General features: G+C 38.4%; 3 protein-coding genes across 4 annotated transcripts in view; all 3 read left to right on the top strand.

The window, feature by feature from the left end:
* The first annotated feature begins 894 nt into the window (after positions 1 to 894).
* Positions 895 to 10801, top strand: LOC145495650 (uncharacterized). Its single transcript, XM_081475274.1, has 7 exons — positions 895 to 983; positions 4719 to 5089; positions 5298 to 5447; positions 7611 to 7739; positions 8438 to 8617; positions 10306 to 10409; positions 10619 to 10801. The coding sequence occupies exons 1-7, from the start codon at positions 895 to 897 to the stop codon at positions 10799 to 10801; spliced, it is 1206 nt and encodes a 401-aa protein (XP_081331400.1).
* Positions 10802 to 12712: 1911 nt separating this feature from the next.
* LOC145495651 (RAD52 motif-containing protein 1-like) lies at positions 12713 to 16776 on the top strand. The gene is made up of 6 exons (XM_081475275.1): positions 12713 to 12975; positions 13075 to 13153; positions 14144 to 14286; positions 14889 to 15011; positions 15474 to 15624; positions 16472 to 16776. Exons 1-6 carry the CDS (start codon positions 12868 to 12870, stop codon positions 16774 to 16776), a joined length of 909 nt encoding a protein of 302 aa, XP_081331401.1. The 5' UTR covers positions 12713 to 12867.
* A 1210-nt stretch (positions 16777 to 17986) lies between these two features.
* The window catches only part of LOC145495876 (uncharacterized), a 30043-nt gene continuing 26540 nt past the window's right edge, over positions 17987 to 21489 (top strand). For both annotated transcript variants that reach the window (XM_081475469.1, XM_081475468.1), the window contains exon 1: positions 17987 to 18690. The gene's annotated coding sequence lies outside the window, so the exon portion shown is untranslated. The remainder of the gene's footprint in view (positions 18691 to 21489) is intronic.

Here is a 21489-nt window from a genome sequence, read left to right on the forward strand (position 1 = left end):
CACTTCGCTGAGATGACCGGAGAACGAGCATTACTACACTACATGTAAGTGTTGTTTGAGCAATTGAGCATTTTTACAAAAAGAAAGCTTCTCATCGTAAACAGAGACAGTTCAGTTGTTGTTTTCTGTCGTTGTTTTACGTCTTAAGTATAATTTCTGCCTTCGTAACAAATATAATGTCTTTCATCGAAGCACTGTTTAGGTTGAGAATTTGTTTATTTCGCTACGTGTTTTGTCGGCGGAAACCTAGCAAAACTTCTTATTTTGGTACAGTTTTAACACTACTGTTGTTAACAATGGTCTCTGTGAGCCATATTTACTACAGACAAATAGCTCGTTTCCATTGCGTTTGTCTGAATCACAGGGGATGTTTAATTTGGGTCAAATTTGTCAAAATTCCGAAGCAAAAATTTGAAAGTCAACTTACCGTCATCAACCCGTGCTCTGTTCTCTGATAAAGCACGCTCTTTCAGCCAATCAGAGCGCACGTTATATGTAAACTTTATTATAATTCATAATAAAGAACCAAAACAAAGATAGGGAACAAGGAAAATGCCGTCGAAATTCCAGGTTTTTAAATGACTGATTGTTAGAAACATGAGTTTCGAACGTATTTCTTATTGAATAAAACATTCAGTCATGAACAAGTGCAAGATGGATTTTCTTTCTGTAAGCTTAGTTGTGAACCCGCAGATAGAAATATTTTGTTCACATAATAAATGCGAAATTTAAACGGAAAGTTAAAACTGATATGAGAAGAAATATAGCTCTGAATGGCAGAGACAAAACACACCATCTCTTATTACAGTGTTGACTTGTAACGAGCTGTTATTTCGACTTCACATCGACAGCTGGTGCTAGTTCAATACTTTCCAAAAGACTTGAGAACTAAAGATGTTCGTTACGTGTAAAAATGAATGTTTCTGCCCTCCTCATTTTTGTGTCATCGATTTCAATAATGCTTCATCCAACGCAATCGAAGGGTGAGTTCAAAAATGTCGTTACATTTTCTTTGATAGCCTGTAAATCGCGTTTTATACTCTCCTAGTTTGTATATCCTAACATCCACTTGTCTGGGCTGGCATCCCAAACTCTGCCTCATAATCGGGTTGAGTTTGTTGTTGGTTCTTCTCTTCAACCTCTTCTCCTCGTTCCTTTACTCCTATTTTCCTGTCTTCATAGAAACCGGCATTTTAAAATTCCAATTTGACTAAGAATCCGAGTTTGCCTGGGTTTGTCCGTGACGAACCTCACTATTTTCATTCAGTTAGAATTCGCAAAGATCACGCAAAATTTCTCATGATAAAATTTTCTCAGGTAAAACTGACACGGTATTTTACTGAATCACTAACAAAAACGGAGAAAAATGCGTTTTTTGTGTAACAATTTTAACTCCTGTCTGCCTCTTTTGCGAAAGTAATTTCGGTCCTTAATTGACGATACGCGAAAATCTTAAAAGATAAGACTCATGCAAAAATATAAATGTACTTATTTGGTTCAATAGTTTTCTTGATAGTGATGATAAAAGTTGCAGTTCAGTCAACTTTGTCTTCTTTGTCTTTCGTAGAAGCTTTGTTTATTTAGCACTCTTTGGTATTTTAAAGATCTTTAAAGGATATTTATAATGTCAAAATACTGTAAAATAAAGAAAACCATTTTTATGGAGATTGCAAGTTCTTGATGCATCGCTAAGATTACCAGAAATAACATTTGAATAAATTTACCGGAATTAATTTTGAAATCTGTCTCACAATTTTGTTGCCATCGACGAGGCGATTTGCAAATTGCAAAGACAAATTGAACAAGGCGTTGTCTATTGTAACACTCCCTGAATTGGACATGTCTCGCACGTTTTTGTTATAGCAATGCGAGGCATGTTTATAACCTAGTGTGAGAGCGCCTTTTGACACGATTGCTGACGCATAATTCCTTACAACAGTTGGTACGAGAAATTGCTACTTGCATTTATCTTATTGCACCACTACGTTCTTATAAATGATTCTTTGTCAGCACATAAATAAAGACGAAGAGGAAGCTATAATATCAACACCAGCTATTTTCTCACTAGATGGGAAAAGGGATCTGTGAAATGCGTGTCCAGTTTGTATTATATTGCCTAAAAAAAGATGATGCTGCATTTTTTGTTAATAAAATCGGCAAGGTAGTCAATCTGATACCCATTGGTTCGCATTTTGTGTGATATTTGGGGACAGATCTTTCAAAAACCTTCGAAGGGCAAGGAAATTTGGAGTTTAAACGGCAAATAATCAAAATGCCGGCGGGCTTTCTTGTTATAGTCGTAACAAACATCTCCTGCTATACGTATTGCTGTTGTTAAAAAATATATTATCTGAATTTAATCATAAACAAAAAGAGGAACCTTATGCCCATGGATTGTGTCACAGTTTTTTTCGGTCAGTCATCTGTAATTAAGGTAAGTATCCCTTCAGTTCTGTAGCCCAAAAATAAAAACTACTTCTTACGTGCTCCAAAGCACTCGAGAATCAATAAAGGAAGTTATTATCAGTAACAGGTGGATTTGAAATACCCCATTTTCTTCGCCGCATGAATTACCGTATGTCATCATTAAAACCCCTCAATTAAGTCAAATTATGCAGAAAACATCTTTGTTGTTTACATATGTTCCGGTTTGAAGGCCAGTGTGTGGTTTTCTCTTAAGCGAGCGAACTCGAGTGTTTTCGTTGTTTTCTTTCTTTCTGTGTATTTGCTGAACTTTTTCGTCTAAGTGAGCGATATCGGATTCAGTGAATTGAAGAAAGCAAACAAAAAAAAAGTTAGGGTGTTGCGTAAGTAAATTTAACCAGCTCTTTTCCAGAGGAAAAACCAAACAAAACAAAACAAAACAGCGTTACAGATTATTAATTCAACAGACCACGTCTGAAAACGTACCAAATGTCTTCCGGCTTCCACGCTACGCTGGAAAAAATTGGAAAATGCAACAATCACCGGTCGTTTTGGATTTGTGTTTGAGAAAAACTTTGGCAGGGAATTCACTTGATTATCGTGATGTCATCGCTTTCGAAAAGCTCTGTTTTCAAAATGTTTCCCGTCCACACTAAGACGCAAGTCGGCGTTTTCAGCTTAATTTAAATCAGTTTTTTGAATGGCGTTTAACTAAGTTTTAACCATCTTATGTGTGGCTGCACAATATAATCTTCAGTATCCTTCTTTTCATCGAAAATTCCTGTTCTTTTTTAAATTTGAAGATAAGCTAAGCTCTAAGTTGCAATGAGGCTTTGACATACAGATAGTTATTCAATATTTAAGCTGACTTAATCAGGAGCCACCTTGAGCAAAAAAAATAATTGACGGGAAAACAACGAAATTTTTTGTTTAAATTTTCAACTATACCAAAACAAAGGTAGAAAACACGGAAAATACCATGGAAACGCAAGGTTTGTGAAAAACTTTCGAAAAACATGATTGTTTTTTTCTTTTTTCGGAACACAATATTAAACGTCTTCGGAAAAATAAAGATAGTCGTATTTGTCTTGTTACGGTCACTTGACGACTGATAATATATATATTTTCTAGAGTATGGCAAAGCCACAGGAGTAAACTTAAATTCAGTTGCTGGAGTGGCATTTAATTAACTAACTTTTAATTTATAACAATCGCATGCTGGGCTGTAGAATGTAACGTGCGCCTTCAACATCCTACCTTTTGTCCAAACTTTAACAAAACCGAGGAACCCTAACCCAAAATGTTTCTCCTCCAGACTAAGACACAAGCCAACGTTTTCAAATTCCTCCTGTTTCAAGAGCGTTTTCGTGACGGGTTAGAGGAGACGGTAGGCCTAACCATAGAAAGATAGCCGTGTTTTCAAATTCCCCCCGCTTCAAGAGCGTTTTCATGACGGGTTAGAGGAGACGGTAGGCCTAACCATAGAAAGATAGCCGTGTTTTCAAATTCCTCCTGTTTCAAGAGTGTTTTCATGACGGTTTAGAGGAGACGGCAGGCCTAACCATAGAAAGATAGCCGTGTTTTCAAATTCCTCCCGTTTCAAGAGCGTTTTCATGACGGGTTAGAGGAGACGGCAGGCCTAACCATAGAAAGATAGCCGTGTTTTCAAATTCCTCCCGTTTCAAGAGCATTTTCATGACGGGTTAGAGGAGACGGTAGGCCTAACCATAGAAAGATAGCCGTGTTTTCAAATTCCTCCCGTTTCAAGAGCGTTTTCATGACGGATTAGAGGAGACGGTAGGCCTAACCATAGAAAGATAGCCGTGTTTTCAAATTTCTCCATTGTAGTGTGGACGCAGCCTGAGTTTTTCACCGCTTTTTCTCACAAATTGAAGGAAATTTCAATGATCGACAAAGCGTTCCCTCACCAGCCGCTCCCTAGATACAGAGCGTTATCAGTGACATTGTCTAACGGAGGCAGCACCTCCCTTCTGTTTAAGATATTCTAGATTCTTTTGGTGTGTCTATTTTATTATCTCTTTGTTTGCATAGGCCTAGAATTCGACGAACACGTTTCAAGTAAAGGCTATTGCCCGATTCAAGATTATTTTGTTGTTTTTTTAAATTTATTTCGAGATTGCTTACAGACCTTACAAGATTGCTTACAAGCAACAGGGTGTAATAAGGGGTGGCGTTTTGTGTCGCTGCCGTTCAGAGGTATTTCTGCTCATTGATACTCAGCTATAAGAGAGCGACATGGCCGCTTGCATCTAACAGTTAATTTTTTATGTAAGGTACAAGAAACATATTAAGCAGACTCGATATTTTTCTCTCCATATGACAGTTTCAGAAGCTGGCATAAGTATGGCCATCACGGTGCTTCTAATGTCTCAGATGTTGTATAAACTGGACGCTGAGCAGTGTATAATTCGAGGGGAATATTCCATCCGCGGCATGATGTTAAAAGGACATACCTACATCGAGGAGAAGACCGGAATCTGGCTTAATTGTTTAGACAGGTGTGATGATGACGTCAGATGTCAAAGCTTTAACTACATCATAAGGCAACGCATATGTGAGTTGAACAACCGCACCAAAGAAGCCAGACCTGAGGATTTTGTTCCAGACAGCGATCGCTTCTATATTAAACGATTCAGGAAAAGAGGTATTGTTCATCTTTGAACAGTTCATCTCTATCTTTTTTTTAGGATAGCAATTCTGGCGTATACAGGCGTGCCCAGAATCTCATTGCATCCCGAGGACTACGAACAAAGCCCGCAGTTTTTCGTCAAGAGAGCTTAACAATAGCGGTGTTTAGTAATGACAGAAAAGCGCCAAGAAAAAAACAATGTTTTTGACTTTTCTATTTTTAGTTCCCCTTGGATCCGTTCCCGAGTTGCCAGCTGAGTCGTGCGCCGAGATCAGGGCGAGTGAAGGAGAAGATGCAGTCAGCGGTAATTACTGGTTCGATTCAATTAAACCTGGCGAGGTAGTCCTGGCTCGTTGTGACATGTCTAAACTAGGTAACTAGACGTTCGGGGTTTTACCTCGATTTATTATTTTCAAACCTCTTCTAATAAGCTTCATCTACGCACTATAAAATGCCTCAACTTCCAGGCTGTTTCTATGATTAGAGACTCTGTATTCTACAAAATAAGGCATATTTGCGATGCGTCCAACCTTGGGGCTAAATCAATTTTTTTACGAACTTTTACATTTAAGTTATTTTACCTTTCTATTAATGTAATCTAACCAGCAGTGTCAGTTTTAATAAACCCGTCCGGCAATAAACGTCCCCATAGCGAAAATAACGTTCAAGACATGGACATAGACTGTTCAATCTATGAGATGCTCTTCATAAAGAAGAAGCCTAGCTTTAAAACCCAATCGGGCTCCCTCCGCGAAAAACTATTTGTTTAGAGTTAAAACAGCAATAGCATCTATGAAGGTCATGAAGCCGAGAGCTACAAAGATGGGTTTCAGGTCTGCTATCTTCTCTCGACTAATAATTAACAGTCAAACAGGCTCTATCTTCCCCGTGCAACTGACAGCGGGTGGTCAGAACCAGAAGATTCCCACCCAGCAAGAAGTTGTGTGTGGAACAGATATATTTCAAGGAGCAGATCCGTTGCCATTCCCTGACTGGATTATGATAATGATGGACATTTGATAAAGATGTTTTGTTTTTCTTTATAACAAGCAAAAAACTCTCTGAAAGTTAGTTACTGATCTCTTTTGCCTATTTGCTCCGGGCCGGGCTCCGTCAAATATATCAACAGAAGCTATTGCAGTTTAATCCTTTCAATCTTTTCTTCTAAAACAGATATCGATGACTGTGCAAGTCATCCCTGTAAGAACAACTGGACCTGTACAGACCGAGTAAACGGATTCAACTGCAGCTGTGCACCAGGATTTAATGGCACACAATGTGAAACAGGTAGCTATAACCACAATTACTAGTAGTTAATTTTCATTCAAATTCTACGGGTTTTAACCTCTCTCTAAGTTGTTTGCGCGCAGTGTTGTATCTTTTAACTTCAAGCATAGTTTTGTTATTGAGTTTTGTTGTTAGTTGTTGCAGGTTCTATCGAATGTGACCGTTATTAACTTTCTGCCTTATCACCTTGAAACAGATATCGATGATTGCGCAAGTCATCCCTGTAAGAACAACGGGACCTGTACAGACCGAGTGAACGGATTCAACTGCAGCTGCGCACCAGGATTTAATGGAACGCAATGTCAAACAGGTAATCGAAACAGATAACCTCACCAACCTTATCGTTCGTGTAAATAATAAAACAGCAAAGTTAACAAAGATTGGGAGCCAATCAAAAGGTGTATTTCCTAGAAATTGACAGCCACTGGAAAAGGGAAAAAAAAAAAGAAAGTAGTCTTTGACTATTATTGCCACGAGGAAACCAAAAGATAAACCTTTTTTACCAGATGCTGTGAAACTTTCATCTTTTTTACTTTTCGAGCAGAAATGTTTTAATTCCTTCTTTACAGCATATTTCCTTGTAAACGTTTGCCTGTGAGCGGACACACGACCCAAAGTTACACATGCTAAACACACTAGGGCGTGTAGTTGCATGGTCATAACCTCCAATCTGATGAAGGGGGGACAGATGGGTAATTGACCGCATGGGTATGGCTTCGATTCAGGGCCGATTTTACACCTTTAGTGGGCAGGTGGAGGTGAAATGATGCGAAGAGTCAGTTACTTAGACGAGTGAACGAATTCAACTGCAGCTGCGCACTAGACTTTACTGGAACACTGTGATTGAGATAATCGCTGTAGATAACAGCGGGTAATACCACATGCAAGTAGCAGGGATGAAACGCCTACAATCGATGGGCAGATGGCAGTACTGTGTGGTTGATATCACTGAAAGTTTCCCGTCAGCCAGCCACACGATTACTCTAATAAAATGTATCTGCTAAAGGTGTCTCTATATGCCGTGTAATCACTTAAGAAATGTAAAAACTTCGGAGTGGATTTAAGGCGCCAATTCTACTTATTTTCCTTCGTAACAAGGTTCTCTTGAGATTTTTCTGATACTTTTTTTCGCCTTTTTAATGTGTAAAGTAGTTTATTTCCACCAGAATTCCCTTTTATGCTCGTAATAGGACACTTAACCATCCATTGTGACATTGAAATAGTAACACTTAGATCCCTTTGTTTTTAGACATCGACGAGTGTGCAGCACAGGTCGACCCCTGTGTTGCTGTTGCCAACGCTGAGTGCAAAAATACGGATGGATCGTACAACTGCCGATGCAAAGATGGATTTGTAAAGAACGGTGCTATTTGTGAAGGTGCAACACAGTTTTATCATTAGTAGGGATATCTTCTATTCTGTTTTAATTAGCTACAGTTAAAAACTTTATTTGTCGCTATGTAAGGACGGTTTGCCACATTTAAGAATCTTAATTAACAAGTAGGCATGTATCAGGACAAAAATAATAACCCATATGAAGTTAGAATCCACTACATAGTTGGTATTCCTCCAGCGGTTTATCCAATACCAGAGAGTAAACATACCTTAGTGGAGAAACACTGGCGCTGATTGCGATGTTCTCGCACATAAAGCCGATAAATATCATCGCATGAAGGACAAATTTATTCAGCTATGGCTTACATACAGGTTACCCAACAATATTTGAACTAGAAATTTCAAATGTAAATATGAAGATTTTCTCGTATAAACAGACAAAAAGGTGGTAATTAATACCTATTGTAGAAGCTATATTTCGGTGGCGAGATCTTTTTACAACCTTGTTCCCAGGAAAAATGGAAACAAAGACAAATCATATAGAAATTTTTGTGCGTGACCGGATGTAATAAAGTGATGTAAAATTGAACAAAATATATGAAGTGACTGTATTCAAACTACAAGTAGCACCCAACGACACAGCACGACAGAGGTATCTACGGATCAGGGGAGAGTTGTTTACGTATTACTTTGTTTGTCTTTTTTTAATTGACATATGTAAGAACTACCAAAACCTGACAGACGCTGAAAGAAGATATGACTACGTAACACAAGACTACAAATGTGACACCACACTCTATGGCTGGTATCGCTTCCAAGGAGCTGCTGGCACAAAAATGGTGACCACATGTCCACCGATGGACCGTTGTGATGCAACCTTTCCTATCTGGTTGAGTGGTGGTCATCCTACAGTGGCTGAGGGTACAGTCAGAAGAAAAGTCTGCATTCACCGGTTTGGAGACTGTTGCGAAAGCTGGGTCTACATTCAAGTAAAGAACTGTAGCTCCTACTATATCTACAACTTATTTTTCCCAGGGATTTGTGATGTCCGATATTGCAGCACTGACTAATCCGGTCAGGGCATGTGTATGTGTCAGTTAGCTTCAGTTGAATAGTAGTGGTAAGAGACTTAGATCATTGCCTCTTTTAGTGCCAAGCGGGATATTACTTCCCGATATGATTACCTATAGTAAAACTTAACCATGGCGTGGTTGTTCAAAGCATGATCAAGCTAGTCCAAAATTAGTGTGTCCAAAACTTTCGTAACTTCCATTCCTCAAGACAAGAGACTCTAAAAAGAAATTTGATATGAAAGCCTGGGTAACAATTTTTCTTGATTGCACGGAACAACCATTACTTTGTGTTATCTTGAAAACTGCTCTTCCTAACGGTTTAGCTTAATTTATTTAAAAGTTATTGAACACTTTTTTAACCAGTTTTGAATGAAATTGTAAGCAGTATACGATAGGGATAACTCGTTTTTAGCTGGTGTAGGTAAACTTTTGTTTTGTATGTTTGTTTATTTATGTGTTTTTGTTCGATTTGGTTTTTCAAAAAATGTATCTAATGTAATCGCCTGTAGGGAATGCCAAAAGTTCTATAGTAACCATAGTTGGCTATTGCCCAGACAACAGTCAAAATTAAACATTTGCTGACATCCCAAACATTGTACAATCAATTTGTATAAAATAATAACTTCTCGTAAATTTAACTTAGTAGCACAGCCTAGTTTCTGTAGTACAAGCAGACCGAAAAGTTTTACAATTAATTTTTTTTTTAAATTACAACTTTTGGTTTCTTTATAAATTTGGTTTAATTTTTTTAAATTTAATATTAAACACTAAATTAGTAATAGAACTCTTCAGGTAGTTTTACAAACATACACTCAACGTCTGTATTTAAGCCACACTACCGGCTATTTCGAAGACACAAACCACTAAGGTTTTGTCAGATTTACGAAAGGACACAGGCGACGTTGTGAAATATTTACATAAGGCGTGACCGTAGTACCAATGAATGCGATAGCGTCAGGCGCCTGCACAGGACGGGTAGAGAGGAGAGAATTATGAATTTCTTGCACGGCTGAAAATGCCTGCTGATATAGAATGACGGTGGTGGAACTCTCGAGGTACAATATGGCGGGCTTTTCAAAAGAAATTATCTCATCTCTGAAAGTTCCAAGGCTGCTGATTTCCGCTGCAGCATGTTGAGCTGGTAAATTATGTGCACATAATGTATATATTAAGAGGCCAACCAAAGAAATCTCTTCCAGACATTTTGCCTGTTTCCTCACTCTATCAAAAAAACTCTTCCTTCGGTAATCTAACCAAGAAACAATTCAGTTTGTAAGTCTCCTCTTTCTTTTAGCCCAACATCTGTCCCAAAATTCTCTTTGGTGTTTCAAGTTTTCCAATCAGATTGATATGAGAATTTTACTTTTTATCACAGTAAAAGAAACCTGCAGCACTAGCATCCCATTCAGAACCGAACTAACACTGTACTTAGGCAACAGGTCCCAGTTGTTCCATAATACACAAACAGGAATCAGTGAAACACTGACAGTTGTGACCCAGCCGCAGCTGCTATTTCTTGTGTTTCTTTGTCAATAGTTTTCCTTGTAATGGAGTTCATGGAGGCCGGTGTGGTCAGGATAAAAGCAAAAGCGGCAGGAAAGTACATTGCAATGAGTGCAAACGGAGAGTTATATACCACAGTAAGTAAGAACTGTCTGGTTTTGAATTGAATTGTCTAGAGGACGATAGTGTTTGGAATAACTGGGTAGAGACTCAAAAACAATATCACTGATAAGGGTGGGGTTCGAAGGTACTATTTTTTTTTCCTTTATACTTGTTGAGTCTTGATCTTGCTCTGACTCAATCCTATTACATTACTTTTTTAGTAACTCTTGTTAAAATTCTACAGACCTCCTCATCTCGGCCAGAATGTGTCTTCAAAGAGATTTGTGGGACCGAGTGCACTTCGTATCAATCCACGCTCAATCCTGACTGGTATCTAGCGCTGACGAAACAAGGCGAGGCGAAGTCTGGGCCCAAAACTAAACGCGGTCAGAGGGCTGTTAGTTTCATGAAAGAATCTTTGCTGTAAGATGATTGGACAGCGACTGATTCACAAAGTTGACTAACTTGTAAAGAATAAAAAGATATAAACGTAAGCGTGCTCGATCTAATAAGGCCACCGTAATGATTCGATTTAGCACCCTTCTTCCAATACGCGCTCCCTAGACGAGTACCGTTTTTTTTTAAAAGCGCCCCTGATTCCAAGAAACTCCCCCATGGCGAAGTGACATTCAAGACAGGGTTATAGAATAGGCTGATTAGACCGGTGAATTATGACTGCGCTCCCATCTGAACGTAATATAGTCTGCGTGACAGGCGTTCAATGGTGAAGGAGAGGGGGTGGGGGTGGGAGAGTGTTCGAGCAACGATCGCTGAATATCCTGAAAGGCAGTTCTATTTTGCTCAGCCGAAATTTGGCAGCAGTTGTGATTTACGGTATTCTGTCTTTTAATTTCTCTACCTGCTCACGGTTTACGCCGGACTCTTTGTGACAGATAAGATTTTTGTCCTACATTGATTCCCTTGTTTTAAACTTAGATAATAATAATAATATACCGAAACCCCTTCTTGCTGGACAAAACACATTTTCTGTGGACAAGATTTTCAGTGAGACTTTGAAACATTTGCAATAGTCGTTTGAGTTTTTCTGGCATATGTTTTCTCCCTTGTCAAATTATATTTTGCATTAGTCGTCGCCATCCGGTACCCCAGTATCCTCTAGCGCGACACAGATCGCGTGGACAAAGTGTCAATCCGTATATATTTGGTGTTCCAGCGCTGATTGACTGATTTCTGACAACTCGCTCCGCGTCGCATCAGCGGGGTTTCTTGGGCTCTAAGTGATGCGGGCAGGCTCTTCTTCCTTTCTTCCTTCCCTACTTTCTTTCCCACGAAGAGCCTCGCAGTCTATGGGTAGCTGTGTAACTCACGTCTGGCTCAGTTATAGCCCTCAGTTATAAATGCTATACAGGGTAATCACTCACTCGTCCTCTTAACCCTTTGTGAGGCATAAGCTCGCAACTTTCCTAACCTTGTTCCCACGGTCCTCTCTCTTCCTCCCTTGGGTTTTCTCGAGGAAGAGAGAGGGCCCTGAAAACGAAGTTGCATTTTTCGATCTTTTGCCGCCTTCCACATTTCTGGTCATGTAAGGCCCGTCTCATCTCAATTTTGAGAGTTCTCCGCCATGATGTGTTTGGTCTCCTTAGCGTTTTACCTGACATAGGGCCTTATATTGTGTTTAATACGTATGCACTCATGGAACAATTGACTATGAGCAACTCTGTATACAGTAGTGAAAGGTACACATAGCCCTCCATAATTTGGACATGCGCTGTTGGGCCCGTTTTGTCTCCCTCTGTAGTATTTATGTCATAATTAAAAATTACAATGAAAACGTTCGTTGGCTAAAAAATTTCTAAAAGAACATTAGCTTTCGGCTGTCGATCTACAGCCTTCGATGGATAAAAATGGAATGCAAAAGGATAAAGTATATGCAAAAAGGGCGAGATAAAGATAATAAGAAGAACAAAAGCAAAGTAAAAAGTATAGTATTCTTTTTAAACAATGATCACCTAATTTACACATTTTTACTTTGCTATTGTTCTTCTTATTATTTTTATCTCGCCTGTTCTTGCATACATTTTATCCTTTTGCATTCCATTTTTATCCGTGGCGGGCTGTAGATCGACAGCCGAAAGCTCATGTTCTTTTTGAAACTTTTTAGCCTGCGAACGTTTTTATTTTAATTTTAAATTATGTCTCATCCTGGCAATCTTTAACAGTATTTATTTCATTTGCCAAAAAAGTAGCCACAGACTTCTGCTAATTTTTTTCTCAGTTATTGAGGATATTGAAATTATTAAATAAAAAGTGGGGGTCACCGTGCTCGTTTAAGAGAAAAGGGGCACTTATTTCGCTATCGAGCTTAGTTTGAGGGAGTTTGAGGCGCTAATGACGCGAAAATCGTACACAATGCAAGTCTCAGGTACACAGAAAACCACTATATGATTGGTACACCACAGCTCAATTTTTCTACTAAAATACCGCTGAGTTATCGGACGATACGCGGGAGCGCGCGGGAAGTTCAAAACAAACATGGCGGACTCATCAGTTGAACTAATCGAGTTTTTTCGTCCTCATAAGAATGAAGTTAATCTGTATGTCACCAACATTTCAAGACGGCTAGAGAAAGAAGTGGTACAAGTAAGGATTTCTTTGTGTTTAATAAGATGTTTTGCCATATAATATGGACAAAAATGGTGTACAACTGAACAATAAGAATTGTCGTTTTCAATGATTCAGGTGAAACTGCTTGAAATATTTTCCCAGTTTGGATTGGTGTATGAAGTACAAGTGATCGATTCATCGGATAGTTCAGAAGGTAACTTATTTTTCTTCTTTTAATTTTCTGATTATAGAAACTCTTTTTAACGTCAGAACTGTGAACACTGAAGACTTGGATACTTTAATAAATTGACGTCAGTTTTTTATGTGTAAAATGTGTAGATGGAGTGGCCCTATACAGTAAGCCTATTAATTTTCTTAGGTGATTACATGATTTTGACTGCAACTTGCTCAGCATAAGTACTTGAAACTTAAAGGAGGCATTTCAGAGCCACTGTCAATGTCAGACAATTTTGAGGTTTTCACTCTATCAGCAAATGCTAAGTAATGGAAATGATAAACCCATTAAAGAATAATAAGTATAACATTGTTGCTAGAACCAGAAGCCTATCACCTGGTGTAGGTGATATGCGTCTGCTAGAACCCATTACCAGTCTGTTAGTTTAAGTGTTTTGCCTTAGCTAAATGAGCTACAACCCTGGTCTAAACTAGTTGTGACAAAAACTATATTGAAAAAAATATTATCATTTTTCCATTTGTACTGAGTAGATTCCAAAATGTCGTTAAATAAATGGAGCTTATACCCCTCCCCTGATTTGTAATGTTTGTAATCATGTGTTTTTGGTGGGGAAGGGGATAACACAAGAACTTTATCCTTTGGTTTTCAGACCAAAACAACATTGAATGGAGGTAGTGGGGGGGGGGGGGTGGGGGGGCTACAGTGTGGTTTGATTACATCATAGTATCACATGCAATTATTGACAATACTATCTCGACAGTTTTTTGCAGGGTTGTAGGTGTAGCTAAGTGCACTGACCACTATAAACATTCAACATGTAAAATTGGTTTAAACTGTCTTAACAAGCCAACTTGGGATGATCCATTTTTAATCTGATTACTTCCCCACCATGCATGAGAAGGAACCTAATCAAGGCTGCATGTAATAAACTAAAGTAAAGTCAAAAAGTGATTATTAATTAACTGAGTGATCATCTAATAACATGAAAATTATCATTTTTGCCATCAGCTCCTGAGGAGTCCACTGTGAATAGTTCTGACCTGAACTACAGTTCTCTATATGCCTTTGTCAAGTTTTATTCAGCAAGGGCAGCAAAAAAGGCAAAAGAGAGAATAAGTGGAAAGAGACTTTTAGGAGGCCAATTTTTAAAGGTCAGTTTTAGTTTTCCCTTGTGGCAGAGTTCTCATGGTAATAATGTTCTTTATCAACTGTTGCATAATTTTTAGGCCAGGCCGGGGTTGTTTGAAAGGTGGATAGCACTATCCATTAGGTATTAAAATCGCTATCCAGTAGATAAGTGTTAACAAAACAAACCACGCTATCCACTGGATAGTGATTCATCTGGTGGATAGTGTTATCCACCTTTCGAAGAATCCAGGCTAGAGGGCTTGAGTGTCCTGGATGTCAGATCAAGTTATTTGGGTTTGAGCCCTAGCCAGGGTCATTGTGTTGTATCCTTGAGCAAGACACTTAACTCTCACAGTGATTCCCTCTACCTAGATTAGATCTACATGTACAAATGGGTACAGGTGATTTTAACGCCACAAGGGGTGGGGGTGGGTAAACCCTCTCATAGACATGCTGTCCCATTAGGGAGGTGTCAAAATACTCCTGGACACTTAATACTACAGAAACCAGGATGTGCTCTGCTGGTAATTGGACCTCTAGGTCCAATGCAGACTTTTTTACCTGTGTACGGTGTTACCTCAGTTAGCTTTAATTAAGAATTTATTGGTTAGCATTGTATATGCAGGTCCAGTTTGCTCAACGGAAAAAGTTCACAGAGGTTGTTCGACACCCTTTGTACATGGCAAAGTGCACAGTGCTTGCTAATCATTACTTTGGATTTAATGGGTGGTCAACAAAAATTGTTCAGGTAATGGAATCTTCCTTTCTTCATTTTGTTATGGTCACTCAGAAATGGTGATTATTTATTTGTTTATTTGTCTTTGAGCTTTAAATACCATCATTAGATCTCTTGTTTAGGGTAGATTACCTAGTACATAATAGCTTTACTAATTACTGGCTACCAAAGTCAATTATCTGAATTTGTAAAATAAAGTCGTTGTTGATGTTAAAATTCTGATGTATGATTTCTAAATTTTTGTGAATTAGGGTTTTCTGAGAGAACCTCAGTCAAGTCCAAACACTTCCATTTGGGTAATATGGGTCACCACAATGTGTCATCAGTGCAGGCACTTAATGTAACTCTTCACGTTTAGTGACTTAAGAGGAGTGTAGCCACTTGCCTAGGTGAGGAGCCACTCCCCTTCATGTAACAGAAACATGGAAAAGAAATTGTTCCTCTCACAAGTTTTTACTATTGCACTTTTTGCAGCTAGAGAGGCTAGAGAATAAAATTTATAACAGTGATTGTCAGGAAAAGAACAATTCTTTGTATAGATGTGTGGTTAGACTGGAGATTAAAGATTGTGAATTCTTTTGTGATGGCACTGGGCATGGTGGAGATCAAAACATGATAGAGCAAGGTTAGTACAGATTGATGGGCTGTCAAAGTGTCAACACTGATATTTTTAAATTCAAACAGTGGCTTGAGGATGTTCACATGAATTGTTTCTGTGCATCCTTACTGTGTAGGAAAATTCACACTCTACATCATCAAGTGTGTGCTAAGTAATAAAATGAACAATAACAGGGGAGATGGCCATTGCTATGGATTTAGCGATCTTGCACGTTCAGTGACCCCTATTTTTCTTTTGATAGATCACCTCCTCTACTGATTTTCTCTGTTTAGCAAAAAAAGAAAGAAAATCTATCAATTAAAAGTTTGAATTTTTTGCCAAATGCACCATCGAATTCTGTTCTTTTTAGTTCTTTGTTTATCTGTGCAGTGGTCTCAAATGCCTCTTGAAGGGTTAAGTTATGTTGGCAATATTTGGAATTATTTATGCAACAGACCCACTTTTATGAAATATGACTAATATCATTTACCTCCGTTGACTCACCTTCGATATTTAAGACCATGTAGACCATCTGTAAACCATGCTGAATTATGTACGCCAATTTGTCACATGCTTTGACTCTGAAATGAAGTTGCTGACTCCCAATTTTTTTTGCATTTTTGACACAGGTAACTCATTATCTGACTGCAGTAAAAATTATTAAAAAATCTATTTACTGGAAATGTTCGTGCGAATGTCCTTAAGCAATGGTATCATAATCTGTCAATAGAGCAATTATGAGAGTCTTCCATGTGGAAAGAAATTTGTGTCCAATAGCCCAAGGCTAGTAGATTTCTTTTGGAAACTTTTTGAGGAAATAAATATTATGTGACTTTTCAACTTGCAAATTCTTTGTAAATTTTATGGTTCACAGAAAAAGACCCTGCCAAAAGACTTGAATTGCTTGGATATGCCAAGAAACTGGCCCACAGACATGCATATGAAAATGCATTTAGAAGAGTGATTATTATATCTTTGGACAATGGCAAAGTTGGAGTAGAGATAAACCAACAAGTCATGCCTGATTGCAGTTTTGATGAGCCTGCAGAGGATGGAATAGTTCATGTAAGCCACATTGAAGAAATGCCTGTCAGTGATTCAGATGAAGAACATAATACACAATTAAAACTTCAGAATAAAAGTAACTCTTCACTTGTTTGTAATGGTGTTGAAAGCTGAAATTGAACTAAATGAGCCTGGAGAGGCAGGAACAGTTCATGTAAACAATATTGAAGAAATTAGCCTGTGAGTAATTCAGATGAGGAACACAATGCACCATTAGGACTTCAGAATACATGTAACTCTTCACTTGCTTGTAATGGTGTTGAAGCTGAAATTGCACTTAATGAACCTGAAGAGGAAGGAACAGTTCATGTAAACCATATTGAAGAAATGCCTGTCAGTGATTCAGATCTCCTATTTTTGATTCCAGTTTGAACTGGAAACCATACTTACACGAATTGAGCAAGAAAGTTTCAAGAGGTATTGGAGTATTATCTAAAATTAGATATTATGTAAACAGGAATAAATTATTACATCAATTATATTATTCACTTATTTACCCCTTCCTCACCTATGATTTATCAATTTGGGGCAATACTTACAATTCTACTCTTAAACCCAATTAGTAATTCTTCAAAAGAGGGCTATACATATTATAACTTTCTTGAAACTCTGAGCCTCTTTTTAAGGAATTAGGGATTCTTAAATTAACTGATCTTGTTGTCCTTCACAATGCACTCTTCATGCATCACTGTTACTATAATCTTCTTCCATCTTCTTTTGAAAATTGTTTTTTTAGACCATATTGGGTCAAAATTTTACCTCATTAGTATTTAGGTTGTCTCTTTTAAGACTGATAGAATACAGTGAGCGTACGTTTTTTCTTTAAATTTTCATGGCTACTGTTGCCTAGCAACAGTAGCCATAATGTTATTCAATGTTTTATTCATGTGAAAAATCAATTTCGAGGAAAAATCCGGTACTTCTCAGGAATGCAATAATGTTACAACACTTTATTATCCAATTTTCGCTCTATTATCTGTCAAGTAGTCACTTACGGGAGGTTAAAAACGAAAGAAAATTTCAGACTTTTAGCTCCAAAAGTGGTCGTGGTCGCTTATGAGAGGTGGTCATTTACAAGAGTTTCCAAATATAGTGATTTGACTGGGAAACTTTTGGTATTTTGGAAAGCTGGTCGCCGAGAAGAGGTGGTCACTTACGAGAGGCAGTCGCAACCGGAGGTTGCTCTTTATTTATTTAAATCAACAATTAAATGGACACTCAGGATAATTTTGCTGCGTTTTTGGTCAAAACAATTATCATTGTAAATCTGTCTCTAGACCTGGCTATGCTTAGGGAAATCCAAACCTCCCAGGGGGGGGGGGGGGGGACTCACATATAAAGAGGATGGGGGTGATCTTCTGAAATTTTGAAAAGAACCCCTAAGAGGTACCAAGATCCTGTTTTGTGGGCGTGGCTTGAAATGTTTTTCACCCCTAAGAGGTACTAATTCTGAAACAACATATTATCTCTTGTTGTATGATTTTCGGATCAATACACCAAAAGGTACGGCAAAAGCTCCCGCTGTGGACCTTTTGAGGCTGAACACCATTAGATTGAGGTACCAAAACCGCTTTTTTAACCCCTAAAATGTACGATGAGCAACCCCGTCCTTTTTATTTGAAAGTTCGAACGCTTTGATACACAGACGAGATGAAACGCAGATTGAAGAAATTGTACAAAAATCGAAGAAGTTTAACATTTAGCCAGGGCCATGTAATAACAAATCAACTTATAGCGAGGTGTGATAAAAATAAGATTTTGCTTTCGACTCGCGCCAATCCTTTGAAGGCGTTTTGCGTTTTGCGCCCTCTGGTCGCGAGAAAATTGGGGCGAGAGCAAAAAATCGACGGAGTGGGTGCTGGTGGGGCGGGTGAGAGATTGCGGAAATGTTGTTCATTCATGCGCAGTAAATGCTACGAAGGCGATGTGACATGTCTGTTTGGTCAATGTTTGGTAGTCTAGGACCATTTTTTCCAAAAATCGGCCATAAATGGTGATGGTCAATAGCCTGCAACGTTCTTTCCCGAGGTAAGAAGTGCTTGAAGTCTTTAAAGTATTTATACTTGGTTAACTCAGCTCGTATTTACAACGTACATTTGTTAAATAGCATACGCAGCAAATTGTTTTCCAAAATCTTAACAAAGTTAGATGTCGAGGCTGTTATTTGAAGGCCTTAGAGATCACGAGCTTCATCAAACAAAAGCTATTAAAGTAATAAGCTCGTGTTGCTGAGATCTGGTCACTGCAGATGAATTTTGTTATTTTCCTTGTGCAGTTATGATCACCCCTGCATACCTGTCAAACCCCAGGGTACAAAAATCTGGAGACGTCTAGAAATCTTTGCATTGTAAGAATGTCATTTTCAACGATGCCCGAATACTCTCCGAAAATCACCCGAAGGCCTTCCGAACGTTCCCAACGTCTCTCGGTTAGAACAGCATTTATTTTTCATAATCTTAAATGTTAAGTTGCTCAGTGATTCTAAAGTTTTACATCTTGTTTCAACATCTTAGTGCTATCGTTATGATCTATGCTGAAAAGTCCACATATTCCATCACAATATCTGCTGTAAAGCAGGGTTTTTACTAACAGAAAAAATGAGAAGGAAAACAGGTCTAAAAATAACAAAGTTTATATGGAAATCTGATTTTAAATAATATTCATAAACTGTGCTTCTGCAGGATTCATCAATTGGAAACATTACTGATTAGGCCCTCAAATCCTTTGCCTAGTGCCTAAAGTTTCCAATTCATGAATTTTTCAGAAGTGAAGTTTTATTAATTTAAAACTATTTGACATCGTGACTTGCAGCTCTGACCCGCTCACATTTCAAAGCGCTTGAATTTTCAAAAAACCCACAAAAGTAGCTTATCTCAAGTGTTGACTGATGGCTGAACGTCAACTAGAGGAATCTCCTTCACTTTCTGTGAGGCAAGTCTCCTCACTACGACCCTCAAAGCCTGAGGGAAGGGCACCTAAGAATTCTTTTTGCAGCGAACCAAAATTCATGCTGGCAATCTTCACTTCAAGTGTAAACAGCATGCGAAAAGTGCACCAACTTCCTTCCATGTATTGTGCGATTGGATTGGTTGATTTCTGACCAATTACAATTCTCGTTAAATATATATCGATTTCATCGCTCTGTTTCCCGTTTTCCGATGTTTTTCGATTGAGAACAGCTCAAATAAGAGCACTAAATCCACTTCTTGTTTTATTTTCCTGTTTGGATTCTCGAAAAAAACGAAACTGATGGAAAAAAAAATTGAAAAAAGCCACGTTAGGTATTTCCCGGGAGATTTGGTGCTCTAACCGGGAGACCGGGAGATTTGATGAAAAACTTGGAGACTCCAGGGAAAACCGGAGAGTTGGCAGGTATGCCCCTGGGTGCTGGGTATTTACATAAGTTAAGCTTAACTTACTCAAGTGTTAGAACTTACTTGTATTGTGTGTTGTTTACTTTAAAAACACATGAAGCTATAACTTAAAAACTTACTTAGGGTTGATCCACACTGAGAACAAAACTTTTGTTTAAGATTAACAAACAAACCTGGATGAAATAATTTGTCTGGCATGGGGGAGGGCGGGGGGATGTTGGGGGATGGGGAACTTACGTACAGCTCATCAATTTTGTGACTTTCAATGTCTTCTTTACTGGCAATCGAGTGGGAAATGAGCTAGTTATATAGTTACAGGTGGCTTTTATTTATAAAAATGTTCGTACGAAAATTTATTCAATGTAGAGCATTTCTGCGGTAAGATATTGACTTGCGTCAGAAATTCAAAGAATACCTAACTTGAGACGGTGCAAGTGACTGTAAAGCGGCCTTAAATAGCAGATGTTCGAAATGTAGAGGGGAACTCCTATATGAATAGGTCGGGGATGCTCGTCGTCTGGGTACAAATCAAGAATTCTGGTCTCACTTAGGGTGTTGATGACGAAATGTCACCATTTTTAGCTGTCAAAGTAACCTTTAGGGTGCACTCAAAGAAATAACAATTAAAAGAAACGCTCTCATTTAACTTCTGGTTTTAGGCTTGATTTCTGCTGATCTCTCGAGTACGCGAGTTGGGTCTACAAGTGCATGAGGGATCCTTTCTTGAACAGTGGCTAGTAATTGAACCTATTCCATTTAAAGTGGTATCTTTTAGGGGTCTAATGAAGCTTGAGCAACTCCCATATTAGTCTTCTTTAATTTGGGAGTTAAATTCAAATTTTCTAATGAGCATCCATGACCTTTTCATATGGGAGTCCCCCCCCCCCCCCCCCTGGGGTTTCAATTGTCTAACAGGAAGCGATCCAGTGAAGGAGTGAAGGAGGGATGGAGTGAAATCACTTCACCACTACATCTTGGAAAATAATATTTTTCAAGTTCAAAAATAAATATTGTACAAGTTAAAAACTAAGACCTAAGACAACCATAGAATCTCAAGACCTGGGTTTGCTTTAATTTGAACTTAATGTCAGTCTGGATCACAAGTAACAAAACAGTGCTATTTAATAGTTCTTGGATTCTCACAAAGCCACCCAGTGATACGAGTGCAAGATGAAATAAAGAATATTAAACTACAAAAATAAATAGGGAAAGCTCAACTAAACTGGAATAAAATTCCATTTCTACATGGGCAAGTTTTGGTACTGTGAACAGTCATGCTATTTCATGTACATCAACTGGCGTGCATTTTAATGACTAAAGTTACGCGCGCAAACGGCTTGCATAAATTGAATGTGACTTCATAGTGGAGCTATAAGAAATTCGGAGGGGGTCTTAGGTCTTAGTTTTTGTGATTCGGAGGGGGTCTTATGTCTTAGTTTTTGAAATTTGGAGG

This window comes from Orbicella franksi, chromosome 8 (assembly GCF_964199315.1).
Source record: "Orbicella franksi chromosome 8, jaOrbFran1.1, whole genome shotgun sequence".
NCBI classification, from domain to species: Eukaryota; Metazoa; Cnidaria; class Anthozoa; order Scleractinia; family Merulinidae; genus Orbicella; species Orbicella franksi.

Excerpts from the sequence above, each read along its gene's own strand:
- LOC145495650 (XM_081475274.1), top strand. The coding sequence starts at position 895 with ATGTTCGTTACGTGTAAAAATGAATGTTTCTGCCCTCCTCATTTTTGT. Across the intron at positions 984-4,718 it reads TCATCCAACGCAATCGAAGG|GTACAAGAAACATATTAAGC; the intron begins GTGAGTTCAAAA and ends TTTTTATGTAAG. Across the intron at positions 10,410-10,618 it reads ACGGAGAGTTATATACCACA|ACCTCCTCATCTCGGCCAGA; the intron begins GTAAGTAAGAAC and ends AAAATTCTACAG.
- LOC145495651 (XM_081475275.1), top strand. The coding sequence starts at position 12,868 with ATGGCGGACTCATCAGTTGAACTAATCGAGTTTTTTCGTCCTCATAAG. Across the intron at positions 12,976-13,074 it reads TAGAGAAAGAAGTGGTACAA|GTGAAACTGCTTGAAATATT; the intron begins GTAAGGATTTCT and ends TCAATGATTCAG. Across the intron at positions 13,154-14,143 it reads TTCATCGGATAGTTCAGAAG|CTCCTGAGGAGTCCACTGTG; the intron begins GTAACTTATTTT and ends TTTTGCCATCAG.